Consider the following 22,452-nt stretch of genomic DNA (forward strand, 5'->3'; position numbering starts at 1 on the left):
ATGCACGTGAAACCAGATCAACCTTCATGAACTGAAATTTGGTTCAGGTACTTTTCTCGGGTCTCCTTTACCTACAGAATAAGGCCCCAGACTTATCCAGGAAAATAGTCCTTCCCAGATCCCAACCAACCTTTACAGGGATCCCCTTCATTCATCCCATCCTTCAGCTCCACCTTTCTTATCCTCCCGGGGGACTAGGCCTTCATGATCTCCTATAGTCACAACTGCAGCTCTCCCTTAGCTACACCTCTTCCTCCACTCTGACCACAGCCTTCCCTTCTCTGAAATCCCCCTGCACCATCTTTCTAGCTACTGCTTGTTTGTAGCCCTACAGCAGACCTTGATCTCTCACAGCACGAGATGAATTCAGCCCAACTTCCCTGGGCCCTAATAACCCAGCCCTCATCCATCCCTGCCACCTCCTGTCCTTGTTCTCACCAGGCTCTCCCTCTACTCCAGTTTGGAACTGATGGGCCAATCCCCACACACAACATGCTCCTTCGGCCTTCTCTGCCTTGGTCAGTCTGAGAACCTGGACTTCATCCTTCAAGACTCATGGCACATGCCATCCACTGGGCAAAACCTTCCCAGACAGTCAATTCTCATTGCTCCTCATGCATCCTTCCATCACAGCAGGGGTTGTATTATGTTTTCCTTTATATGTACAATTTGTTTGTCCACCTAAATTATGATGTGCTGAATAAAATCACTGCTTCGTTTATATTGGTGTGGTGATCCTATAGTGTGCTATAAACACTCAACCTTTGTCACGTGAGAGAATGAATGGATATATGAACTTCATATTGCTCTCCTTTGTATCAGTGACACAATTTGCTTACCTCAGTCTGGATGCACTGAACGTTCTCCACCCCATGGCCACTCACATGTCCAAATCCTAAACATCATTTAAAGATGAGGTAAAGTATCTCACTGTAGGAAATTTTCCCTGATCTATCAAAGTATTATACTGTTCCTGAATGATCCTACCCAGTTTTCTTTTTGGCAAGGTATCAATTTCTCACTTTTAGATTTAGGTCCGTATTATCTACCTTCATATGTAAGCTATTTCAGAGCAGTTTCCATATCTTCCTTGACTTCTATCCTTCAGAATGTCCAGTATTTCCTAGAAAACTATAGCTCTAATAATCTCTTGAGGAAATGAACAAATTGCAAAACATCCAGATTACAGGTTTTGAGGAGAGCAAAAATGTGAATTAGTGCCCATATTATGCAACTTTTATAAGACTACGATTACTGTTGATGATAATAATTTCATATTTACTTTGCGTTTAGTGCTTTCTCCATTTGTTTTTCAGTTTGAACTGAAATCTGAAAACTATCCTTCCTGCCATTCATCCACTGTTCAAATAATTCCTATGAGCCAAATTCCAAGGATCGTAATTTCTTAAACTGAATCCCTCCATATCACTTTTCTAATTGCCCTCTTTACGTCTTTGTTCCTCAGCGTATAGATTAGTGGATTCAAGGTGGGGGCAACAACAGTATAAAAGAGGGCAAGGACCTTTCCCTGATTCTGAGAGTAGTTACTCTTAGGCTGTAGATACATGAACATAATAGTTCCATAGAACAGCGAGACCACCATCAGGTGGGATGCACAAGTCCCAAAGGCCTTCTGTTGCCCTTCAGCAGACCGCATCTTCACCACAGCCCTGGCAATGCAGGCATAGGAGGTAAGGATGATGGAGACTGGAACGACAAGAATGATCAAGCGAGCAATGAACATCTTTGATTCGATTGGACCAGTGTCCACACAGGACAGCTTGATGATGACCAGGACTTCACAAAGGAAATGGTCCACCCAGCGGTGGCCACACAGAGGCAGAACAATGGCCAGTGAAGACTGGAAGAGAGAGTTGGCAAACCCTGAAAACCAGGATATGGCTGCAAAAAGGTGGCAGATCTGTTGGTGCATAATTGTAGCATAGCGCAAGGGCCAGCAGACGGCAACATAACGGTCAACAGCCATGACAGCAAGAAGCACACACTCTGTGGAGCCAAGTGCCAAGGCCACAGAATACTGAACCATGCAGCCCACATAGCTTATCTTCTTACTACCTCCCCAGACATTTGTCAACATCTGAGGGACAATGCAGGTAATGAAACACATGTCCAGAAATGAGAGGTTTCGAAGGAAGAAGTACATTGGGGTACGGAGCTGGCTGTCCAGGAGGGAGACCAAGATGATGGCTGTGTTACCTGAGAGTGTCACGGCATAGGTCCCAAAGACAAACAGAGAGAGGAGGAACTCTGCCTGGGGATATTCTGAGAAGCCAGCTAAGATGAAGTCTTCCTCTGAACTGTGATTTACTTTCATCATCTGTTTATTTCATAGCACTTGAAACAGAATCAGGTGTTCTCTATATATTGCCCAAATAAGTAAACAAAAAGAAGTTAGTCAATTTTTATATAACAGCAAACAAATCCAAACAATGGGAACTCAAATTTCCTGGTGTATAAAACTATTTAAGTGATTTGCGTTTCTGTCTAGTGTCACAAAGAATGTAAGAATTGGATGGAAATGGCTTAAAAGTACATTAAGGGCCTTTTGCTTCTTCCCTTGGTCATATTAATTAAATATTTAGCAAGGCAGCATACAGGTTCTATTTCATTTATATTTCCACTCTTAATACTCTTATTGGCAGAGTAATTATGAGAGGAAGAACCAAGTGTTGTAAAAAAAAGCAAAAGTCGGGATATGGTAATTGATGTGATAGACTCATTTCCCCTGACTGGAAATAAGATGATACAACAGTGGCTGTGATAGCAAAAGGAAGAGTTGGAGTTGGACCAGGCGGATACAGTTAAAATGCTAAAGCGTTTTTACATAGTTACAATTGGTTCCATGGTACCAATATTGTAAATCACACTTTTATTGCTCGCAAACACTAGTTTACACACACGAAAAAATCCAAAGGGAGAGAGTTTTTCTGAATAGTGGAACAAAGATCTACAAGACACTGCCCTTCCATAAACACGAGAACACTGACAAATATTGTTAAAATCAACTTTTTCAGATCAATGGATATTAACCAAAGGATTGCAACAATATGAGAGGAACTTATTCAAAAAACATGACTGTATTTCAGTGAAAACAACAAGATTTTGCTGATCAAAAAATGTAAAAGGAAAAGCTGGGGAGTGAGATGTCCATAATGGGCTTTGAAAAGCTCCGACATATTCCTGGGAACCCACAAGGCCCTATGCAAGTGCAGGTATGTGCAAATGCTTAGGAAAGGCCAGAGAAGGCCCTATCTTCTCACTTCTGGCTGACCATGAGACTCTGTGGAAGCAAGGCAGTTGTACACTGGCTGCCAAAGTGCTAAAGTCATGCCCCAACACACCCAGAGAACTCCTAGCAAGGGCTAGGATACTTACTGGTTCCAGGCATTCTAGAAAAATCTCTGTCATTAGTTGTCCACTAAGTTAACTGAGCAAAGACTTCACTGACTACACACAACAAGAATATAGACTTTATATAATTAGTTTTTTTAAAAAATCACTACACAAACAGTAACAAAACAAACAAAACCAGCAAGAACAAAGGCACTGCTGGTGGTGGTGGGGGGCGGGGGGAGGTCTGATTTCCAGAGGTGCCACATTGTGTTATTTAAAATGTCTAATTTTCAACAAAAATATTAGAAGGCATCCAAAGAAACAGGAAAGGCCATGTGAGCCCACAGTGGGAAGTTGGCCATCTGCAAGCCAGGAAGAGAGCCCTCACCAGAACCCAACCTAGCCGGCACCCTGATCTTGGATTTCCAGTACCCAGAACAGTGAGAAAATAAATTTCTGTTGTTTATGCCACGCAGTCTATGATATTTTGTTATGGCAGCCCAAGCTGACTAATCCTTACATGGCAGGGGTGGGGGGTAAGCAGTCAGTAAAAACTGCCCTTGAGGAAGCCCAGACATTGGATTTATTAAACAACATGTATACGTATGTTAGCTCTCTCTCTCTGAATGTAGATTAAATCTCAATAAAGCTATTATTTTTTTTAAAAGCTAAAGACCAAGCTCTTTGCCCTTTCTAGCTATCTCAATCTCAAACGTGGATGCTGCTTTTCACCAGAGCAATTAACAAAATAAATGAAAGTGGATCTGTGGGACCATAAATCCATTTAGAATTATAATTCCAAGTGACACCCTTAAAATTGGTAGGTAAGTGGCATTCTATTGGAAAGAAAATATCTAATTTTATCTACTGTTACTGCTCCTTCTGCTACTCTCTCAAATGTTTTTATTTTTTAATGTTTCCTGCTCTAAAAAAAAAAAAAATAGAATACTCTAAGCAGAAAATATCTCTTTGAAGTACTTCAATTTTTTTGTTTAATCAAAATCCTGAATCCTGGGACACTGGAAATGAAAGAATCCTTTCCAAGCTCATCCGTAGTTTGAGAGGCCGTGGTTCCAGGTATGTCTCTGCAGCCTCTCCTGCGGCAGTTTAAAGTCCACGCCGCTGCCTGAATTGTGAGAATGAGTTCAGAACTTTTGAGGGAACAGAGAAGCAGCAAGTAATTCCATTAACTCAAACTCAAACCCACAGTTTTTAGATTTCCATCCTCAATGTTTTTGACCTCTTGGTGACACATTTACCCTACTTACTACCCAAGGAAATCCAGCATTTAGCTCAATAAATCTAGATGTGAAACTCTTTTCAGGAAATAAGGCTTCTATTCCATAATCCCAAATTTCAGTAAAGTTGAAAAGCATATTTTAAGATTTAAATCTCCTAAACTTTGATCTTCTATCTTCTCAACTCTCACGCTGTTCATGAATTACCACCCATTCTTAGACTCTCATGTTTATTACTTCTTAATATTTCCATGGCTAACAGCATAATAAAATCTTTCTCTGAGACATATTAGGGGCTGCTAAAACTGTTCCCTTCTTTACACTCCTTTCACTTACCTTTCATCCAACATACTAACAGATAATAAATGTTTAAAGCACTTTTAATATAAAATTGTATATTATACAATTTACTATACAAAAAATGTATGTACAAATGAGCTCAAAATATTTTTTCTAGTTTTATAATTGCATTGAGTGTGACACTTTCTGGTGACTTTTGTTTTACAACTTTTTTTCTTAATTAACTAATTGTGAAATTTGCAATATTCATTTTGTTTCTAACATTTTTTTCAATCGAATGGGAACACATCAGTTAAACACCACAATATGTTCCCTGCCTAGCTCTTTGGCATCATGTCTTGACTTTTATTTTAAGATGGCCTAATTTGTTTATGATCTCCCATCAAACATTGCATGTTGTGATCCCTGTCCTTTGATAATGACACTGCCTCACCTTTAAATGTCCTCCTCTACTCTAAGGAACCCCTAAGTACCCTCAGGTACTTTTCTGTGATTACCTCTTATCTAAGTCAAATATATCTCAGGTCTAATATATTGGATTCCTTTTTGTACTTTAAACACCCCGGAGAGCACAGATAGCAAAACAGTATTACAGCTGTGGCAAAATTTATCACTACATGAAACTAAAAGTCAGTTATCAAGTACCACTGCAATGGATGTGAATTTGTTTCTTTATTATTGCTTTTTAAAAATGCTTTTATTGCTCCCAAGTTTGTCTTCCTAGATCAAAAGAAAATGCAGTACAGTAGTCCCCCCTTCCCTGCAGTTTCACTTTCTGCAGTTACACTTAACTGAGGCTTCCAAAAATATTAAATAAAAAATCCCAGAAATAGAAAATTCCTGAGTTTAAATTGCATGCCATTCGGAGTAGCTTGATGAAATCTCTAGACACCCACTTCCTCCTACCTGGGACTGAATCATCCCTTTGTGGGTGTGTCCACACTGTATATACTACCTGCCTGTTTGTCACTTGGTGGCTCTCTGGGTTATCAGGTCAACTGGCATCGTACCACAGTGCTTGTGTTCAAGTAACCTTTGTTTTACTTAATAATGGCACCAAAGTGCAAAAGTAGTGATGGGGCATATTGTTATAATTGTTCTATTATATTATTGATTGTTGTTGTTAACCTCTTACAGTGCTTAATTTATAAATTAAATTTTATCATAGGTATGTATTACGTATAGAAAAAAATAGAATATATAGATTTTGGTACTATCCTCAGTTTCAGGCATCCTCTGCGGGTCACGGAACATATACCCTGTGGATAAGGGGGACTACTGTATTGTCACAGGCCAGAGAAGTTCCAGAACCTACCCAATGTGCTGTTGTTCATTGTATAGAAATACGTTGTGCCATCTGAGGAAATTCTGAGCTGAATAAACAAAGACTTACACGTTACGTCATGGTGACTGTTATAATGCTTTTATCTTCCCTAGAGACATCGCTTTTTGCTCAGAAATGAGGTATGCTTTCAAGATTAGTAGGACAGCAGTGCTTAACTTATTGTGTTATGTCGATATATTGACCAGTTCTATTGATTTAATTGTGCGCTTGTTTTTATCTTATCATCAGCTCAAGCATAGTGAGGTTACTAGAACAGAGCTACCCAGTGGAAACATAAACTTGAGCAAGATATGTACTTAAAATTTTTCTAGTAGTCACATTTTAAAAAGCAAAAAGAAACAGGTAAAATTAATTTTAATAATATGTTTCTATCTAATCCATTATGTCCAAACTATTATTAATTTGATATGTTTCAACACAAAAAATTATTAATGAGGTAGTTTAAATTTTTTCATACTAGGTCTTTAAAATTTAGTTTGTATTTTATACTTACTGTACATTTCAAATCGGATAATAAACTTTCATCAGAAATACTTGATCTGATTTAGATTTTATAAAGTTTACAGTTGAAGGAGTAGATTCACTTATCCAAGTTGTTCCAAGCATACTTTGTTTTCTAATGCTGTACCAAGTATCAGTTTTTATATTTGTTTAAATCAAATAAAATTTAAAAGTCTGTCAATCAGTCACAGCAGCCACATTTCAAGTCCTGAAATATTGGACAGCACAGGCTATCCATCTCATTCCCTAAACGAAGAATGGGGTAGTCTGCACAGCTAGCTCTATTTTTCTTGGAGATATGTGGCTAATTTATCTTCTTGAAACATACTGTTAAGCCCTCTTTTTGATGCTATGCTTGTTTTTGTATGAACAGCAGCCCAAGTTACCTGCAAGACTCCCTTTCTACCTGGCATCATGTAAGAGCTCAGGAACCGATCAATCACTCCTGTTCTTATTTGTGCAGGGCTTTTGAATTTCCTCATTTTTGCCTTTTCTTTTCTGCTCACATAGATAGTAATAAATCCATACTATACTTCTAAAAAGACATTTACTTAACAGAAGGAAAAATGTATATGTGTGTGTATATACATACATATATACAAGAATAAATACATTGTTGCTTATTAAAATCAATTTGAAAAGTTAAACATATAATTTGAAATTCACCATTCTTTTGGATTACACTACACTTTTGCATGCTTTATATAAATCTGAGAATCATTATGATCCCTAATTATCATTATGAACTCATGGTCTGGCTTCAATTAACCTAAATTATCTTTATTATTATTATCATTATTTTTAATTCTCACCACATGGCCAGTAGTTCCCTTAAGCTGGCTCAGTTGCCTTTTGAGGACTATCATTGATTCTTTCATAAACATTCTTGGATATTCCTTGCTGTCCTACATTTTTTATAGCCTCAATACATGGAATTAACTGACTTCCAAAGAGTTTGAGTTTATTTTAGTGGAGAATAGTATTAAGGGCCAAAATACAGGCACCAAGCTTGAACAATAAAATAGCGGTGGGTAAAATTGCTATAACCAAAGATATAAATCCATTCTTTTTTGCCATAAAAATATTTTTTTTACTTTTTGAAATTATTATTATTTATTGTTAGCATATTTATTATTACAAATCATGATTTTTCTTTATTCCCGTTACCTGATCTATCACTCCCCAAGCCCCCTCCCATCTCTAGTATCCTTAGGTTTGTTCTCTCCTTCTGAAAGTTCAACATATTGTTGTGGTCTTGTCTTTTCTTTCCTTCCTTCCTTCTTTCCTTCTTTCCTTCCTTCTCTCCTCTCCTCTCTCTTCTCTGTCTTTCTCTCTCTCTCTGTCTCTCTCTGTCTCTCTGTCTCTCTGTCTCTCTGTCTCTGTCTCTGTCTCTCTCTCTCTCTCTCTCTCTCTTTCCTTGTTTCTTAGCACCCAGTTATGAGTGAGAAAATGCACCATTTCTCTTTCCTGGTCTGGCTTATTTCACTTAACATAATTTTCTCCAGACTCATCCATGTGTGCAAGTGCCAGAATTTCATTCTTTTAAAAAGCCATCAACTTTTTAATGACAGAGATGGAAGTGATATTGCCGTGGCTTTCTTTTTTTATAGCACAAAATGGCATTAGTTACCAGAATTTTCTTCTGCATCTAAGCGTCTTTCATACATGCTAACCCTGCATATGACCACTCTCTCATGCTCACACTCGGCATCACTAGGCCCAAAGAGGATCAGGAACCGAACACAGAATTTATACCAAAGAAATAGAAGGCTTTGATTCTACCTGGTAACTGGGAATTTCTGCTCCGGTCAAAAGTGTTCAGTGCAGGTTGTCACATTGCTTTTATTTTACCCAAGGACATGGGAAAAGCAACAGGATAGAGGTGGCTGCTGAAGACTCTGCCTTATTTTACAGTCACCTGGGCTTCAGCCTCCTGTTGTTAATTAGTGTCAGGAATGGAGGATCCCTGAGGGAGAATACTGGAAAAGATGATGGGAGCCTCCTCAAAGAATTTCTCCAGAGACCCAGAACTAATTCCATCCATTTTACTATTGTTTTGTTTATCTTTTTTACCATTACTGTGTTTAAAAGTCTAATGCCTTTTGCAATTTGGGGGAAAAATGAATGAAATCGGATATCCGATGTAAAAGTTGATACATCACTGCATACAATGCCAAATTATCATTAAATAGGTCTTTATAAGCTTTTCATGTAACATTTAAATAAAGATTTTAAATACTTATTTTTCTTTTGAATTTTTAAAATTTTTATTGATTATACATATTCACGGGGCAAGAGCTGACTGTTTGTACTTGTGCTCAAGATGTGGTGAGCAAATCAATGCTATCAGCATGCTCACCACACAAATTGGAATTATTCCCTGTGTCCCGCACTCAACTTGTCTCCAAATCCCCTCTCCCTCCCCCTTCAACCCCTGGCCCCGGCAATCCTAGGTCTGTTCTCTCCCTCTGCATGTTCAACACACCGCTGTGGTCTTTCTTTCCTTCCTTCTTTCTCTCTCAGTTCCCACTTGTGAGTGAAGACATGCAGTATTTTTCCCTCTGTGCCAGGCTTACTTCACTTAACATAATTTTCTCCAAGGACTTCAGGCACTGGCCCTTTCCAACCTGAAGCCCTGGAGAAGGCATGCCCACTGTATGGCTGCATGGGCACCCCAGGTGAGTGCAGCTCACTCCTGGGCCCCGGGCCCCAGGCCCCAAATTCAGGCACTGGCCTATGCCTGCCCTGAGCCCCAGAGAAGGCACACCCACTGACTGAGCAGGAGCTGTGGCAGCCTACCACATACTCAATCACACTGATATAAGAAGAGTCACCAGTGGAGCCTACAAATAGAGGAGGAAGTCTTTCCCCACATAGCCCACTCCAGAGTAAAGAAAAAATAAGTGCCCTACCAGATGACCAAACATCAATGAAAAAATACTAGAACTACAAATAAATAAGAAGTTATGGGGCCGGCCCCATGGCACACTCGGTAGACTGCAGTGCTTGGGAGCGCAGCGGCGCTCCCGCCGTGGGTTCGGATCCTATATAGGGATGGCCAGTGGGCTCACTGGCTGAGTGTGGTGGAGGCGACACCAAGCCAAGGGTTGCGATCCCCTTACCGGTCACAAAAAAAAAGACAAAAAAATAAATAAAAAAGAAGTTATGACACCACTAAAGGACTATAGTAATTTTCAAGTACCAGACCCAATAGACTAGGAAACCCTTGAGATATCTAAAAAAAAAAAATTCTGAGAGGTGATCTTAAGAAAACTCAAAGAGATAAGAGAAGAATCAATTAGAGAACACAGTGAAACAAGAAAAAATATCCAGGACATGAAGGAGGAAATTTGCAAAGAGGTTGATACTATAAAAGAGAATGAAACAGAACTCCTAGAATTCAAATATTCACTCAGTGAAATAAAAAACAGAACAGAAAGCTTGAGCAGCAGGCTAGAGCAAGCAGAAGAAAGAATTTCAAACTGCAAAGATGTCTTTTTGAGATAACCCAGGCAGGAAAAAAAAAAAAAAGAAAAAACAAATTTTAAAAATGAAGAAAATCTAAGAGAGCTAGCAGACAACCTCAAGTGCACAAACATCTGAATCGTGGGTATTTCAGAAGGGGAAGAGAAAGGAAAAGGCATTAAAAACCTATTGAAGGAAATAATAACAGAGAATTTCCCAGATATAGGGAGAAAAGCAGACCTTCAGATCCAAGAAGCCCAAAGATCTCCAAACCAATTCAATCCACAAAGATTCTCTCCAAGACACATTGCAGTCAAACTGGCAAAACTTAAAGACAAAGAGAGAATTCTAAAGGCAAAAAGAGGAAAGTGTCAAGTCAACTATAAGAGAGCCAGTGTCAACTATAAGAGGCCAATAGCAGAGTCCTCATCTGAAACCTTACAAACCATAAAAAAATGGAATGATATATTCAAAATTCTAAAAGATAAAAATTGCCAGCCAATAATTTTATATCCAGCAAGATTATCCTTCAGAAATGAGGGAAAAATAGTCCATTTCCCAGATAAATAAAAATTTGGGGAGTTCACTACCGTACAACCAGCCTTGCAAGAAATTTTCCAAGGAGCCCTGCATCCAGAATCTAAAAAACGATAATCACTATCACAGATTTGCAAGAAACAGCAAAACCCGCTATCAAAACCAAAATGCAAATGAGGAAGAGAAGGAAGCTAAATCACACCACCTCAAAAATCCAAATCTTCAATAACATTGAAGATGAAAAATAAACAGGGAAGAAAGAGAGAAGTGATATTTAAAACACCTAAACTAAAAGCAATGTAATGTCAGAAGTAAAGCAATATCTGTCAATAGCAATCGTAAATGTAAATGGATTAAACTCCCCATTCAAAAGATACAGACTGATAGATTGGATTAAAAAGCTAGACCCAACTATCAGCTCTCTTCTAGAGAACACCTCAATTATAAAGACACACACAGACTAAAAGTGAAAGGATGTAAAAAATATACCATGCAAATGGAAACCAAAAACGAGCAGGAGTAGCTATTCTTATATCAGATAAAATAGACTTCAAACCAAAAACCATAAAAAGAGGCAAAGAAGGCTACAGAATACACATTCTTCTCATCAGCACATGGAATACTCTCCAGGACGGACCACACACTAAGTCACAAATCAAGTCTCAGCAAATTACAAAAAAATTGAAATCATTCCAAGTATCTTTACAGACCACAGTGGATTAAAACTGGAAATCAATAACAAGCAAAACTCTGGAAACTACTTAAGTGCATGGAAACTAAACAACAGACTCCTCAATGATCTATTGGTCCAAGAAGAAATTAAACAGGAAATCAAAAAACTTCTTGAAACTAATGAAAATAAAGATACATTATACCAAACCTGTGGGATAAAGCAGTACTAAGAGGGAAGTTTATTACAATAAACACCTATATCAAAAGAATGGAAAGACTTCAAATAACTGCATTAACACTATGCTTCAAGGAGCTAGAAAGACAAGAATTTAGGATTAGATTGTAATCTTAAAACTAGTAGACAAAAAAAATATAATTAAGATCAGTGCTGAATTAAATGAAACAGAAACCCCCAAAACAGTACAAAAGATCAATGAAACAAAAAGTTGGTTTTTTGAGAAGATAAATAAAATAGACAAACCATTAGCTAGGTTAAAAAAAAAGAGAGAGAAGTCTTCCAGTCAAGATGGTGGAATAGACAGTCACCAGTGTCATTCTCTCTCACAAATCAACCAATTTACAATTATAAAAAAGGAACGACAGCCAACTGGGGCCACTAGAACTGAGGGAAAGAGTAGGAGAGACCTATGGAGTGCATGAAGGTGAGAGAAGCTACAAAGAAAGAAAGAAAAAACTGCTCCAACTGTTTGAAATCCTGGCCACTTCCAGGCTGGAGCTGCTAAGCATACAGAGTAGGAGCTGGCAAAAGCTGCAGCTGTACCCTTTGGATGAAATTGCTTGGAGGTGGTGGAGGAGAGGAGGGCCTTGGTGACCCCCTGGCCATCAAGACCACTAATAGCATTCCTGTGGACCCACATAGGCACAAGGAGCCACCACAACTGAAAAAAGGAGCTACTCAGAGGCCAGTGAGTCATTCCAAGGGACCAGAGCATGGCCTGTCCCATGGGAAGTGTTTGGACCATGGGCAGTGGGGGCAGACAGGTCTACCAGAGGAATACCGGGGCACAGCAAGGATAGCTGATTTGCCCCCCGATCAGCATAGTACCACTCAGAAGAGATTGGTCAGGAATACAGAATTGCATGGGGAGCAGTCTGATGAAAAGACTAAGGCCCAGACCAGAGTTTCTACAAAACCCAGGTGCACCAGATCCCACTAGACCTGGAAGTACCTATAAATTCAACCATTAAAACCTGAGCAGCACAAAAAGTCTTCCCTAGGGAATCAGCAGCAAAGCAGCAATTTAGTGTAACCACAGAGCTCAAGTACTGGTCCCCACAGGCAGTTCCCCCATTTTAAAAGTAAACAAAAGACAACGAATTAGGACCAGCACAGAGTTTAAGTGGAGGGAATGGCAAATAATCTAACATAGAATTGAAAGAAAAAACAAAGTACCCACAACCAGAGACAAAATTTGATATTAACTAGTAAAGGTCTCATTTCACCAAAGAACACCTATAACACCTAGAAGGACCGGAAGTCCCGTGGGCTACCAAGCCAGAAAAGGGGAAGGGCCAGGGGCCTCAGCACGCCCCCATGACATGTGCAACCACTGCAGTGATGACCACCAAGCTGCTGCAGGAAGTACCCTGGCTATCCTAAGACCAGGTGGTGGGGTACCTCAGGCCTCAGTCCCCAACCCCCGACATGCATAACCAGCCCAGCAATGACCACCAAGCCACCTCAGGAAGCACACTGGGCTCTCCCTAGCCAGGGTGGTGGGGGGCTGGGGGCTTCAGCTACATGCCCCCGCCATGTGCAACCACCCCATCAATAACCACCCAGCTGCTGCATCAAGAAGGGTCCTGGCTTCCTGAGCTGGGGTGAGGGGAGGTGCGGGCTTTTGCCACACTCTCCTAACATCTGCACCCAGACCAGCAATGACCAAGCCACTGCTGGAAGTCCCCTGGTCTCCCCTGTGGGAATAAAGAGGGTGCCATAGGCCTCAATCCTGCTACTCCTCATTCCTCCATCTTCTATCCCATTTCATTCCCCTTTTCCCTCTCCCCCTTCCTCCCAACTGGTCCACAACAACATCATAGAATGTAAAAATTAATAATATTAATTTTTAAAAAAAGAAAAATAATAACTTGTTTGATTTCACAGATGAGACTGTGGACTCGAACTGAAATAAGACTTTTAGGATGGAATGGATGTATTTATATGTGAGAAGGACATGAACTTCGGAGGTCAGGGGCAGAATACTATGGGTTAAGTGTGTCCCCCAAAAGTTTATGCATTGGAACCTTAACCCCCATTGTAACAGTATTAAGAGGGTGGGAAGTCCTATTATGATATTTGAAAGGTGGAGCCTTTAAGATGTGATTAGATTATGAGGTCTGTGCCCTAGTGAATGGATTGATTTATTCGTGGAGCAAAGGGCATGGTTCTGATGTCTTTAAAAGGAGATTAGGTGAGGAGGTTAGTTCTCTCTCGTTCAGCCCATTCTTGCCATGTGATATGCTGTTTTAAAGAACGCCTTCACCAGATGTATTCCCTGGAACTTGAACTTCCTAGCCTCCAAAATTGTAAGAAATAAATTTAATTTCTTTATAAGTTAAAAAAAAAAGAGAGTGAAGGCCCAAATTATAAAAATCAGGAATGAAAAGGGAGATATTACAACCAACACCACAGAAATATGAAGAATCATCAGAGATTATTATAAACAACTATACACCGATAAATATGAAAACCTGGAGGAAATGGATGAATTTCTGGACAAATGAAAACTTCTAAATCTGAACCGAGAAGAAATAGAAAACCTGAACTGACCAATAATAAGCGATGAGATTGAATTAGCAGTCTCCCAACAAAGAAAAGCCCAGGACTGCATGAATTTACTGCTGAATTCCACCAAACCATTACAGAGAAACAAATACCAATTGTCTTCAAACTATTCCAAAAATTGAAACAGAGTCTACTCTCCCAAACTCATTCTAAGAGGCCATCATCACCCTGATACCAAAACCAAAGACATAGAAAAAAAAAAAAGCTACAGGTCAATATCCCTGATGAATGTAGATGCAAAAATCCTCAACAAGATATTAGCAATCAGGATGCAAAAGCACATTGAAAAGTTATACACCATGATCAAACGGGATTCATCCCAGGGATGCAAGAATGGCTCAACATACGAAAATCAATAAATGTGATATGCCACATCAACAAAACAAGAACAAAAACCATATGATTATCTCAACAAATGCAGAAAAAGCATTTGACAAAATTCAGCTTTGCTTCATGATAAAGACTCTGAACAAAATAGAAGGAAAATATCTCACCACAATAAAAACCATAAATAACAAACATACTGCCAATATCATCCTGAATGAGGAAAAATTGAAAGTTTTTCTCTCAAGAACAAGACCAAGACAAGGATGCCCACTCTCACCACTCCTATTCAACATAGTATTGGAAGTATTAGCCAGAGAAATCAGGCAAGAGAAAGAAATAAAGGTCATCCAAACTTGAAAAGACAAAGTCAAATTTATATTGTTCACAGATGACATGATCCTGTATATAGAAAAACCCATAACCTTTACCAAAAAACTCCTAGAGCTGATACATGATTTCAGTAAAGTTGCAGGATACAAAATCAATACACAAAAATCAGTAGTGTTCTTATACACCAACAATGAAAGAGCAGAAAAAGGAATCAAGAAAGCAAGCTCATTTACAGCAGTCACCAAAAGAATAAAATACCTAGGAATAAATTTAACCAAAGAGTTGAAAGATCTCTACAATGAGAACTACAAAACCCTGCCAAAAGTAATTAAAGAGGACACAAAAAGATGAAAAGAAATTCCCTGTTCATGGATTGGAAGAATTAATGTGGTGAAAATGTTCATACTACCCAAAGTTATCTACAGATTCAGTGCAATCCCCACCAAAATACCTTTGACATTCTTCACAGAAATAGAAAAAACAATCCTAAAATTCATATGGAACAACAAAAGATCCTGAATAGCCAAAGCAATCCTGAGCAATAAATAAATAAATAAAACCAGAGGTATTACACTACCTGAATTCAAATTATACTACAAAGGTATAGTAACCAAAACAGCATGGTACTGGCATAAAAACATGTGGACCAATGAAACAGAATAGTGTACCCAGAAATCAACCCAGGTATTTACAGCTGACTGATCTTTGACAAAGATGCCAAATGTCTTTTTCACATTGGAAAAAGACAGCCTCTTCAGTAAATGGTACTGGAAAAACTGGATATTAATGTGTAGAGGAACTAGTGGCTTTTGTTCTTTCTTGTGTATTTGTGGTAGTGATTATTGATTTTTGGATTCCAGATGTAGTACTTCCATGAGGATTTCCTGCAGCACTGGTTGTGCAGTGGTACATTTCCACAATTTTTGTTTCTCTGGGAAATATACTATTTCTCTTTCATTTCTAAAGGAGAGCCTTCGAGAAATGCCTATTCAGCTCCTTTGCCCACTTTTAAATTGGGTTACTTGTTTTTTTTGCCTTAAAGTTGTTTGAGTTCCTTGTATATTCTGGATATTAATCCTTTGTCAGATGTATATTTTGCAAATATTCTCTCCCACTCTGTTGGTTGTCTTTTCACTCTGTTTGTTTCTTTTGCTGTGCAGAAGCTTTTTAGTTTGATATAATCCCATTTGTTTATTTTTCCTTTGTTGCCTGTGTTTTTGGGGTCATATTCATGAAGTCTATACCCACTCCTACTTCCTGGAGTGTTTCCCCTATGTTTTCTTTAAGAAGTTTTATTGTTTCAGGATGTATATTTAATTCTTTAATTCACTTTGAGTTGATTTTGTTATAGGTGAGAGGTATGGGTCTAGTTTCATTCTCATGTATATGAATATCCAGTTTTCCCAGCACCATTTGCTGAAGAGGTAGTCTCTTCCTCCATGTGTAGATTTGGTGCCTTTGTCAAAGATCAGATGGCAAAGGAAGATATACAAATGGCCAAAAGACACATGAAAAAATGCTCAACATCACTCAGCATCTGGGAAATGCAAATCAAAACCACACTGAGATACCATCTCACTCCAGTTAGGATGGCTAATATCCAAAAAACTGAGAATGATAAATGCTGGTGAGGTTGTGGAAAAAAAGGAACTCTTATACACTGTTGGTGGGACTACAAACTGGTGCAGACTTTGTAGAAAATGGTATGGAGGTTACAATTGCAGATAGATCTACCATATGATCCAGCTATTCCATGGCTGGGAATATACCCAGAGGAATGGAAATCATCATGCCGAAGGGATATCTGTACTCCCATGTTTATTGCAGCACTATTTACAATAGCTAAGACTTGGAACCAGCCAAAATGTCCATCATCAAATGAGTGGATAAGGAAAATGTGGTATATCTAAACAATGGAATACTACTCTGCTATAAAAAAAGAATGAAATACTACCATTCACAACAACATGGATGGACTTAGAGAAAATTATATTAAGTGAAAGAAGTCAGGCACAGAAAGAGAAATACCACATGTTCTCACTTATTTGTGGGAGCTAAAAATAAATAAATAAATATACAAACAAATAAATGGTGGTTCAGGGGAAGAAGACACAACAATCACAACTATTCCTTGAACTTGTTAAGACAAGAGAACAGATATGATGTAGTTGGGGGAGGGGAGAGACAGAGGGCGGAAAGAGGAATGGGTAAAGAGACATGAAAATCAACTACAATGTATATTGAGAAGTTAAAATAAAATTTTTAAAAAATAGCTCTGCTAGCTATAGAATACTTGGCTGTCAATTTTTTTTCTGTTATTGTGAATATATCATCCCATTCTTTTCCGGCCTTTAGGGTTTCTGATGAGAAGTCAGCTGTCAGTCTGATGGGGTCTAGTTGTACTGGTGCTGTCAGGCATGGGGCTCATTGTCAGGGCCCATTTGCAAAATATTAATTCTTCAAATCCATGACCATGGGATATCCTTTCATTTACTTGTGTCTTCTGTAATTTCTTTCACCAATGTTTTATAATTTTGAGTGTATCGATGTTTCACCTCCTTGGCTAAGTTTATTTCTAAGTATTTTACCATTTTTGATGTTATTGTAAATTGGTCTTTTTTCTTGATTTCTATTTTGGATAGTTTGTCATTAGGGAATAGAAATGTGGGGCCAGCCCTGTGGCTCACTTGGGGGAGTGCGGTGCTGGTGGCACTGAGGCCGCGGGTTCAGATCCTAAATAGGGATGTCTGGTGAGCTCACTGGCTGAGCGTGGTGTGGATGACATTGAGCCAGGGGTTACGATCCTCTTACCAGTCAAAAAAAAAAAAAAAAGAAATGTGACTGATTTCTTTGTATGTTCATTTTGTGTTCTGTGACTTCACTGAATTCATTTACTAGTTTTGACAGGTTTTTTTTCTTTTGGTGGAGTCTTTAGAGTTTTCTATATGTAAGATCCCATCACTTACAAACAGAGAGAATTTTACTTCTTCCTTTTTTTTTTTTTTTTTTTTTTTTTTTTTTTTGTGACCGGTAAGGGGATGGATCGCAACCCTCGAACCGGCCAGGATTCGAACCGGCCAGGATCCGAACCCGGGGCGGGAGCGCCACTGCGCTCCCAAGCGCCGCACTCCCCCGAGTGCGCCATGGGGCCGGCCCTTATTTCTTCTTTCTAATTGGGATGTCTTTTGTTTGTTTCTCCTGCCTCATTGCTCTGGCTAGGACTTTTAGTACTATGCTGAATAGAAGTGGAAAGACTAGATTGCTTTGTCTTGTTACTGATCTTATCCTATGGACTTTAACTACAAGTGATGCCAGAAAAACCAATGAGATTTAAAAAAAATAAGTTATGAAGTCCAAGAATGTTTTAAAAACTACAGTAACAGCTTTTTCTGGTATTCACTGAAATATATCTAAGTTCTTGTTCTTTCTTCTCTATTAAATCATCCTTTAATTTTTTCTCTTGAGAGCCAGTTCTATACAATCTCTTTTCTCCTATGCATCCCTGTCTTTTCCATAGATAAGCCCCAATTTTTAAGTCTGGCATGCACCATTATTTCTAGCTCAAAACCCCATTTAGGTGGTTTGGCAGGTAAGGACAAATGGCAAAGGGTTTCAAATGGCAGCCAGCCAGGTTCTAAAAGACAAAGAAGATAGGTGCCAAGGTGTTAATAGTCTGCTTTACACAGGAAGTCACCTCTGACTTCCTCTCTCAAGTGGGCATCTGAGAGACAATGAGAATCACTCACTGGCTCTGGCAGGTCTACAGGGACCCACAATCTCTGATGATCAGATAGCCAGTGCCATGGATGAGAAGGTCCAAGGAGACCTAAGGTGTGTAAGTTCCGATGGAGATGGCATTTGCCTTCCATAATATCTTCCTTGCAAAAAGCAATGGCTGCATATTGTCAACTGTAGCAATGGCCTCCTTAAATTGCTTGAATATACGATATGCTCCCTTTAACAGAATTGGGTGGCTATTTTCCCTGCATGCCGAATGAAAGAATAACAAATTAACCACAAAATAACTTATTAAATTCTGTCTTGCTAGCTCAGATGATTCCCTTTTATACACTAAATTAATGCATATGCTTGAATTGGTTAGACCCAGATTTGCAAGGATATGGGGAAAAAAACCATTTTTTTTCATGTAGATTGATGGTTAGGGCCTTGAGCTAATAAATACAAAAATATGTATTCTTAGGTGGTGGCAAGGTAGATAGAATTCAGAATAAAATAGGCCAGATTCAAATCCTGGTCTTCCCTTTAATGTCTGGGTAACTTCCGACAAATTACACAAAATAATTACCTAACTTTTAGTTTCTTGCTCAATACAACTAATGGGGGGAGGGGAATAATATCTACATTTCATGATGTAAGAATTAAGTGTGACAGTGTAGTATATAGTATAGCACGGTGCTTGAACTATAGTTCAGTAAATTGGAACTATTATTATTGAATACATTAGCTTTGTGCAAAGAAAAAAATATGCTCCCTGACCAAAGTATATGTAACTCAGAAGAGTGTAGAACCCTCGCCAGAATCAAACAAAGCAAAACTGCAAAGTACATTAAGCTTTTGATTTCCTCTCCAACTACTTTCCTTTCCAGCCTCAAACTCTGCCTATTAAAAATTTACTCTCAAAATCAAAATAAAAGAATTGACAGGGTGTTGTAGTAAGGGTTAGATTTGGGGTTATAGAAACCTGGATCTCAGCTTCACCCCATATTTGCTACATGAACTTGGATAAGTGACTTAAATCCTTTGAACCTCAGTTTTTTGTGAATAAATAGTGTGTATAACAGAACTAACTCTCACAACGCTGTTGTAAGGATTAATCACAATTATGCAAAAAGGTTGTCAAATATAAACAAATACTAGTTATTGTTATTAAAATAAATGATGATTCACTCAACATGGAATTTGCCAACACTGTAAAAGGTTATGAACAAGGATACCTACACTTTCACATGAAATCAAATACATGAAATGAAATGACAGTGGTAAAATTTCAAGTATCCACTGTCTTCACACTTTGTCTAGAGACTTGAACTTCCTACCACTCCCTACCACAGGAATCTCTCTCTTTCTTTTTCCATTTTTGTCACTCCCTCTTATCTTTCTTCTTCCCCACATCACTTCCTCTTGTCTCATTATTTATGTGCTCATTTCTTTCTATTCTATTCTCTCTTGTATGGAAAATATCTTGTCCACAACACCAAGCAGCAAACAGAGACTCAGTGCAGTTGATGAGATGTTGACGCCTGCCTTTAGTCAATGCCATCCTAATGATTTTGCCTTTTTGTTCAAATAGGTAAATGGTATCCATGTCTGAAACTTCACATGCTCCATGAAGCACTTCTGTTCATGATGTCCTTACTTGCTCCAAGTATCATAGTGGGGTAACCAGTATAAAGACCTTATAAATGGTCTCTGAGATATGAGGGGACATGGCCAGGATCATGGGTAATTGGAAGAGTAGGAGTGAACTCATGTCCTTTGCCTTAGAGCACAATGCCATCTACACCAAGCTGGGAATCAGTGACTCTGGAAAAGGTGTTGCCATTCCAAATTAATTCCTCTCTCGCTTTCAGACTTGCTTAGAATCCATCCCTACTCTCTGAAAGTGGACACAATACACCCTCTTCCCAAGCTCGTTCCTTTGGAAAGTTGTGAAACAAATCAGCACTCACTCCTGGCTGCACAAGGATCATAGACACTGAGCTAGAGAGTTCCTAGAGATCCCTACTTCCATCTTCCAAGCAAGGAAGCCACTGAAACCCCAAGGACTACTGAGAGCTGTTTTCTACTGATCAACTGCCCTCTAAGGAACAGGATGGACTCCATGGTCTGAGAGATATTACAAACAATCGTGCTGATACTCCTTTCCTCTCCTATCCTGAGTCTCTGCCTCTTCCTTGTACCTTCCACAGAGTCTCCTTCACATCCTTGTTCCTTAGAGTATAAATCAGGATTGAGAATAAGAGTAATTATAGTATACAAAAGAGCAACAAACTTTCCCTCGCTCTCAGAATAACTGTGGATGGGTTGAAAGCATGTGTAGATGCCTGAGCCATAAAAAAGGAAAAGCTCCAGCAGGTGGGACCCACAAGTCCTGAAAGCCTTTCTACACCCAGCCATTGACTTGATCCTCAGCACTGCCTGAGCAATGTGTGCATAGGAGCCTAGTGCTGCAGGAACAACCAGATGACTCAGACCACAAACATCCCAGCCTCTGTTCCTTCTGTGTCCTCACAAGCCAACTTCAGGAATACAGGCATCTCACAGAAGAAGTAGTTTAGCCGATGGCCACAGAGAGGCATGACCATCACAAGGCTTGTCTGAATCAGAGAGTTCATGAAGCCTCCCACCCAGGAGGTGACAACCAGTGTCTGGCAGAGATGATACATGATGGCCATGTAGTGGAGTGGACAGGAGACAGCAACGTAGCAGTAAAAGGCCATCCCCACCAGGAGCATACACTCAGTGTAGTCCAGGGTGAGGTAGATGAAGAACTGGGCTGTACACCCTCCACAGGTGATAGTCTGGTGGATCAGAACCTGGGGCACAGTGTTGGTGGTGAAGCAGGGGTCCAGGAAGGAGAGGTGGCAGAGGAAGTATATGGGCGTGTGCAGTCAGAGATCCAGGTGGGAGAGAGGGATTATGGCAGTGTTGCCAACGAGAGTTAGGGAGTAGAAAATCAAAATAAAGACCAAAAAACATGAGTTCCAGTCGAGGCCAATCCAAGAAGCCCACCAAAATGAAGCTCTCTCCAAAACTGGTGTTGAAACTTGCCATAGCCTTTCACCTGTCCAAACAACAAAAGACTACTGCCTGTTATAAAGAACGTGGATTAAAACATTATTTCACAGAATTGCCTAAATACTCCTAAATCATGCATTAACTATTTTGCTATTCAGTTCTGTTCTCTACAGTCTTCTAGTCTTGCTCTTCTCTTCTTTAGAGTGGAGATCACTGGATTAGGACTGATGTCACCTTCGTTTGAACCCTAGTCCTGCTGTCTAGATCCATCCCTTTGGGGAAAAAAAATTAGCAACAAATATGTTTCTTATGACCAGTCATATGCCTAGAATACATCATGCCACACACACTTCTTATACTGATAGATCCATCCCTTACTCCCCGGAATTTGTTCCCTCCTCTGTAGCCCGACCCTCTTTGTACAGTTCCTCTCTAGCACTTGTCACACTCACTGAAATTCTTTTTATATGTCTTCATCCATCTCTCACTGTGAGCTCCACAGTGCTAGAAAACATAGTGAATATAAAAATAAATATTAGTGTCTTTCTTTATGGTACACAACAGGTGCTAGATTCATGTTAATTTCATTCAGGGAAAATAGTACATGATAAATTTTGTTGAGTGAAACATTTGACTCTCCAAGTCTCATGAAAATTCATTTCCTTTAAGAAACTATAGATTAATAACTACTAATGTGCTTTGATAAACTATGGAAGAGAGATAGGCATAAAAAGTTGCTCTCCTATAAGGTTGACATTTCTTATGATAAAAATCTAAACAGGATTATAAAAAAGTATATCAGAAAGCAAAAAAGGAAA

At 39.1% G+C, this 22,452-nt stretch overlaps 1 protein-coding gene and 1 pseudogene across 1 annotated transcript; both read right to left on the minus strand.

Moving 5' to 3' along the window:
• Positions 1 to 1,405: 1,405 nt before the first annotated feature.
• On the minus strand, positions 1,406 to 2,335 carry LOC134370664 (putative olfactory receptor 2W6). Its single transcript, XM_063087693.1, has one exon. It carries the CDS (start codon positions 2,333 to 2,335, stop codon positions 1,406 to 1,408), a length of 930 nt encoding a protein of 309 aa, XP_062943763.1.
• Positions 2,336 to 20,766: 18,431 nt separating this feature from the next.
• Positions 20,767 to 21,670, minus strand: LOC134370665 (olfactory receptor 2Y1-like; annotated as a pseudogene).
• Positions 21,671 to 22,452: the final 782 nt, after the last annotated feature.

Source organism: Cynocephalus volans, chromosome 2 (assembly GCF_027409185.1).
Source record: "Cynocephalus volans isolate mCynVol1 chromosome 2, mCynVol1.pri, whole genome shotgun sequence".
Classification (NCBI taxonomy): domain Eukaryota; kingdom Metazoa; phylum Chordata; class Mammalia; order Dermoptera; family Cynocephalidae; genus Cynocephalus; species Cynocephalus volans.

Excerpts from the sequence above, each read along its gene's own strand:
- LOC134370664 (XM_063087693.1), bottom strand. The coding sequence starts at position 2,335 with ATGAAAGTAAATCACAGTTCAGAGGAAGACTTCATCTTAGCTGGCTTC.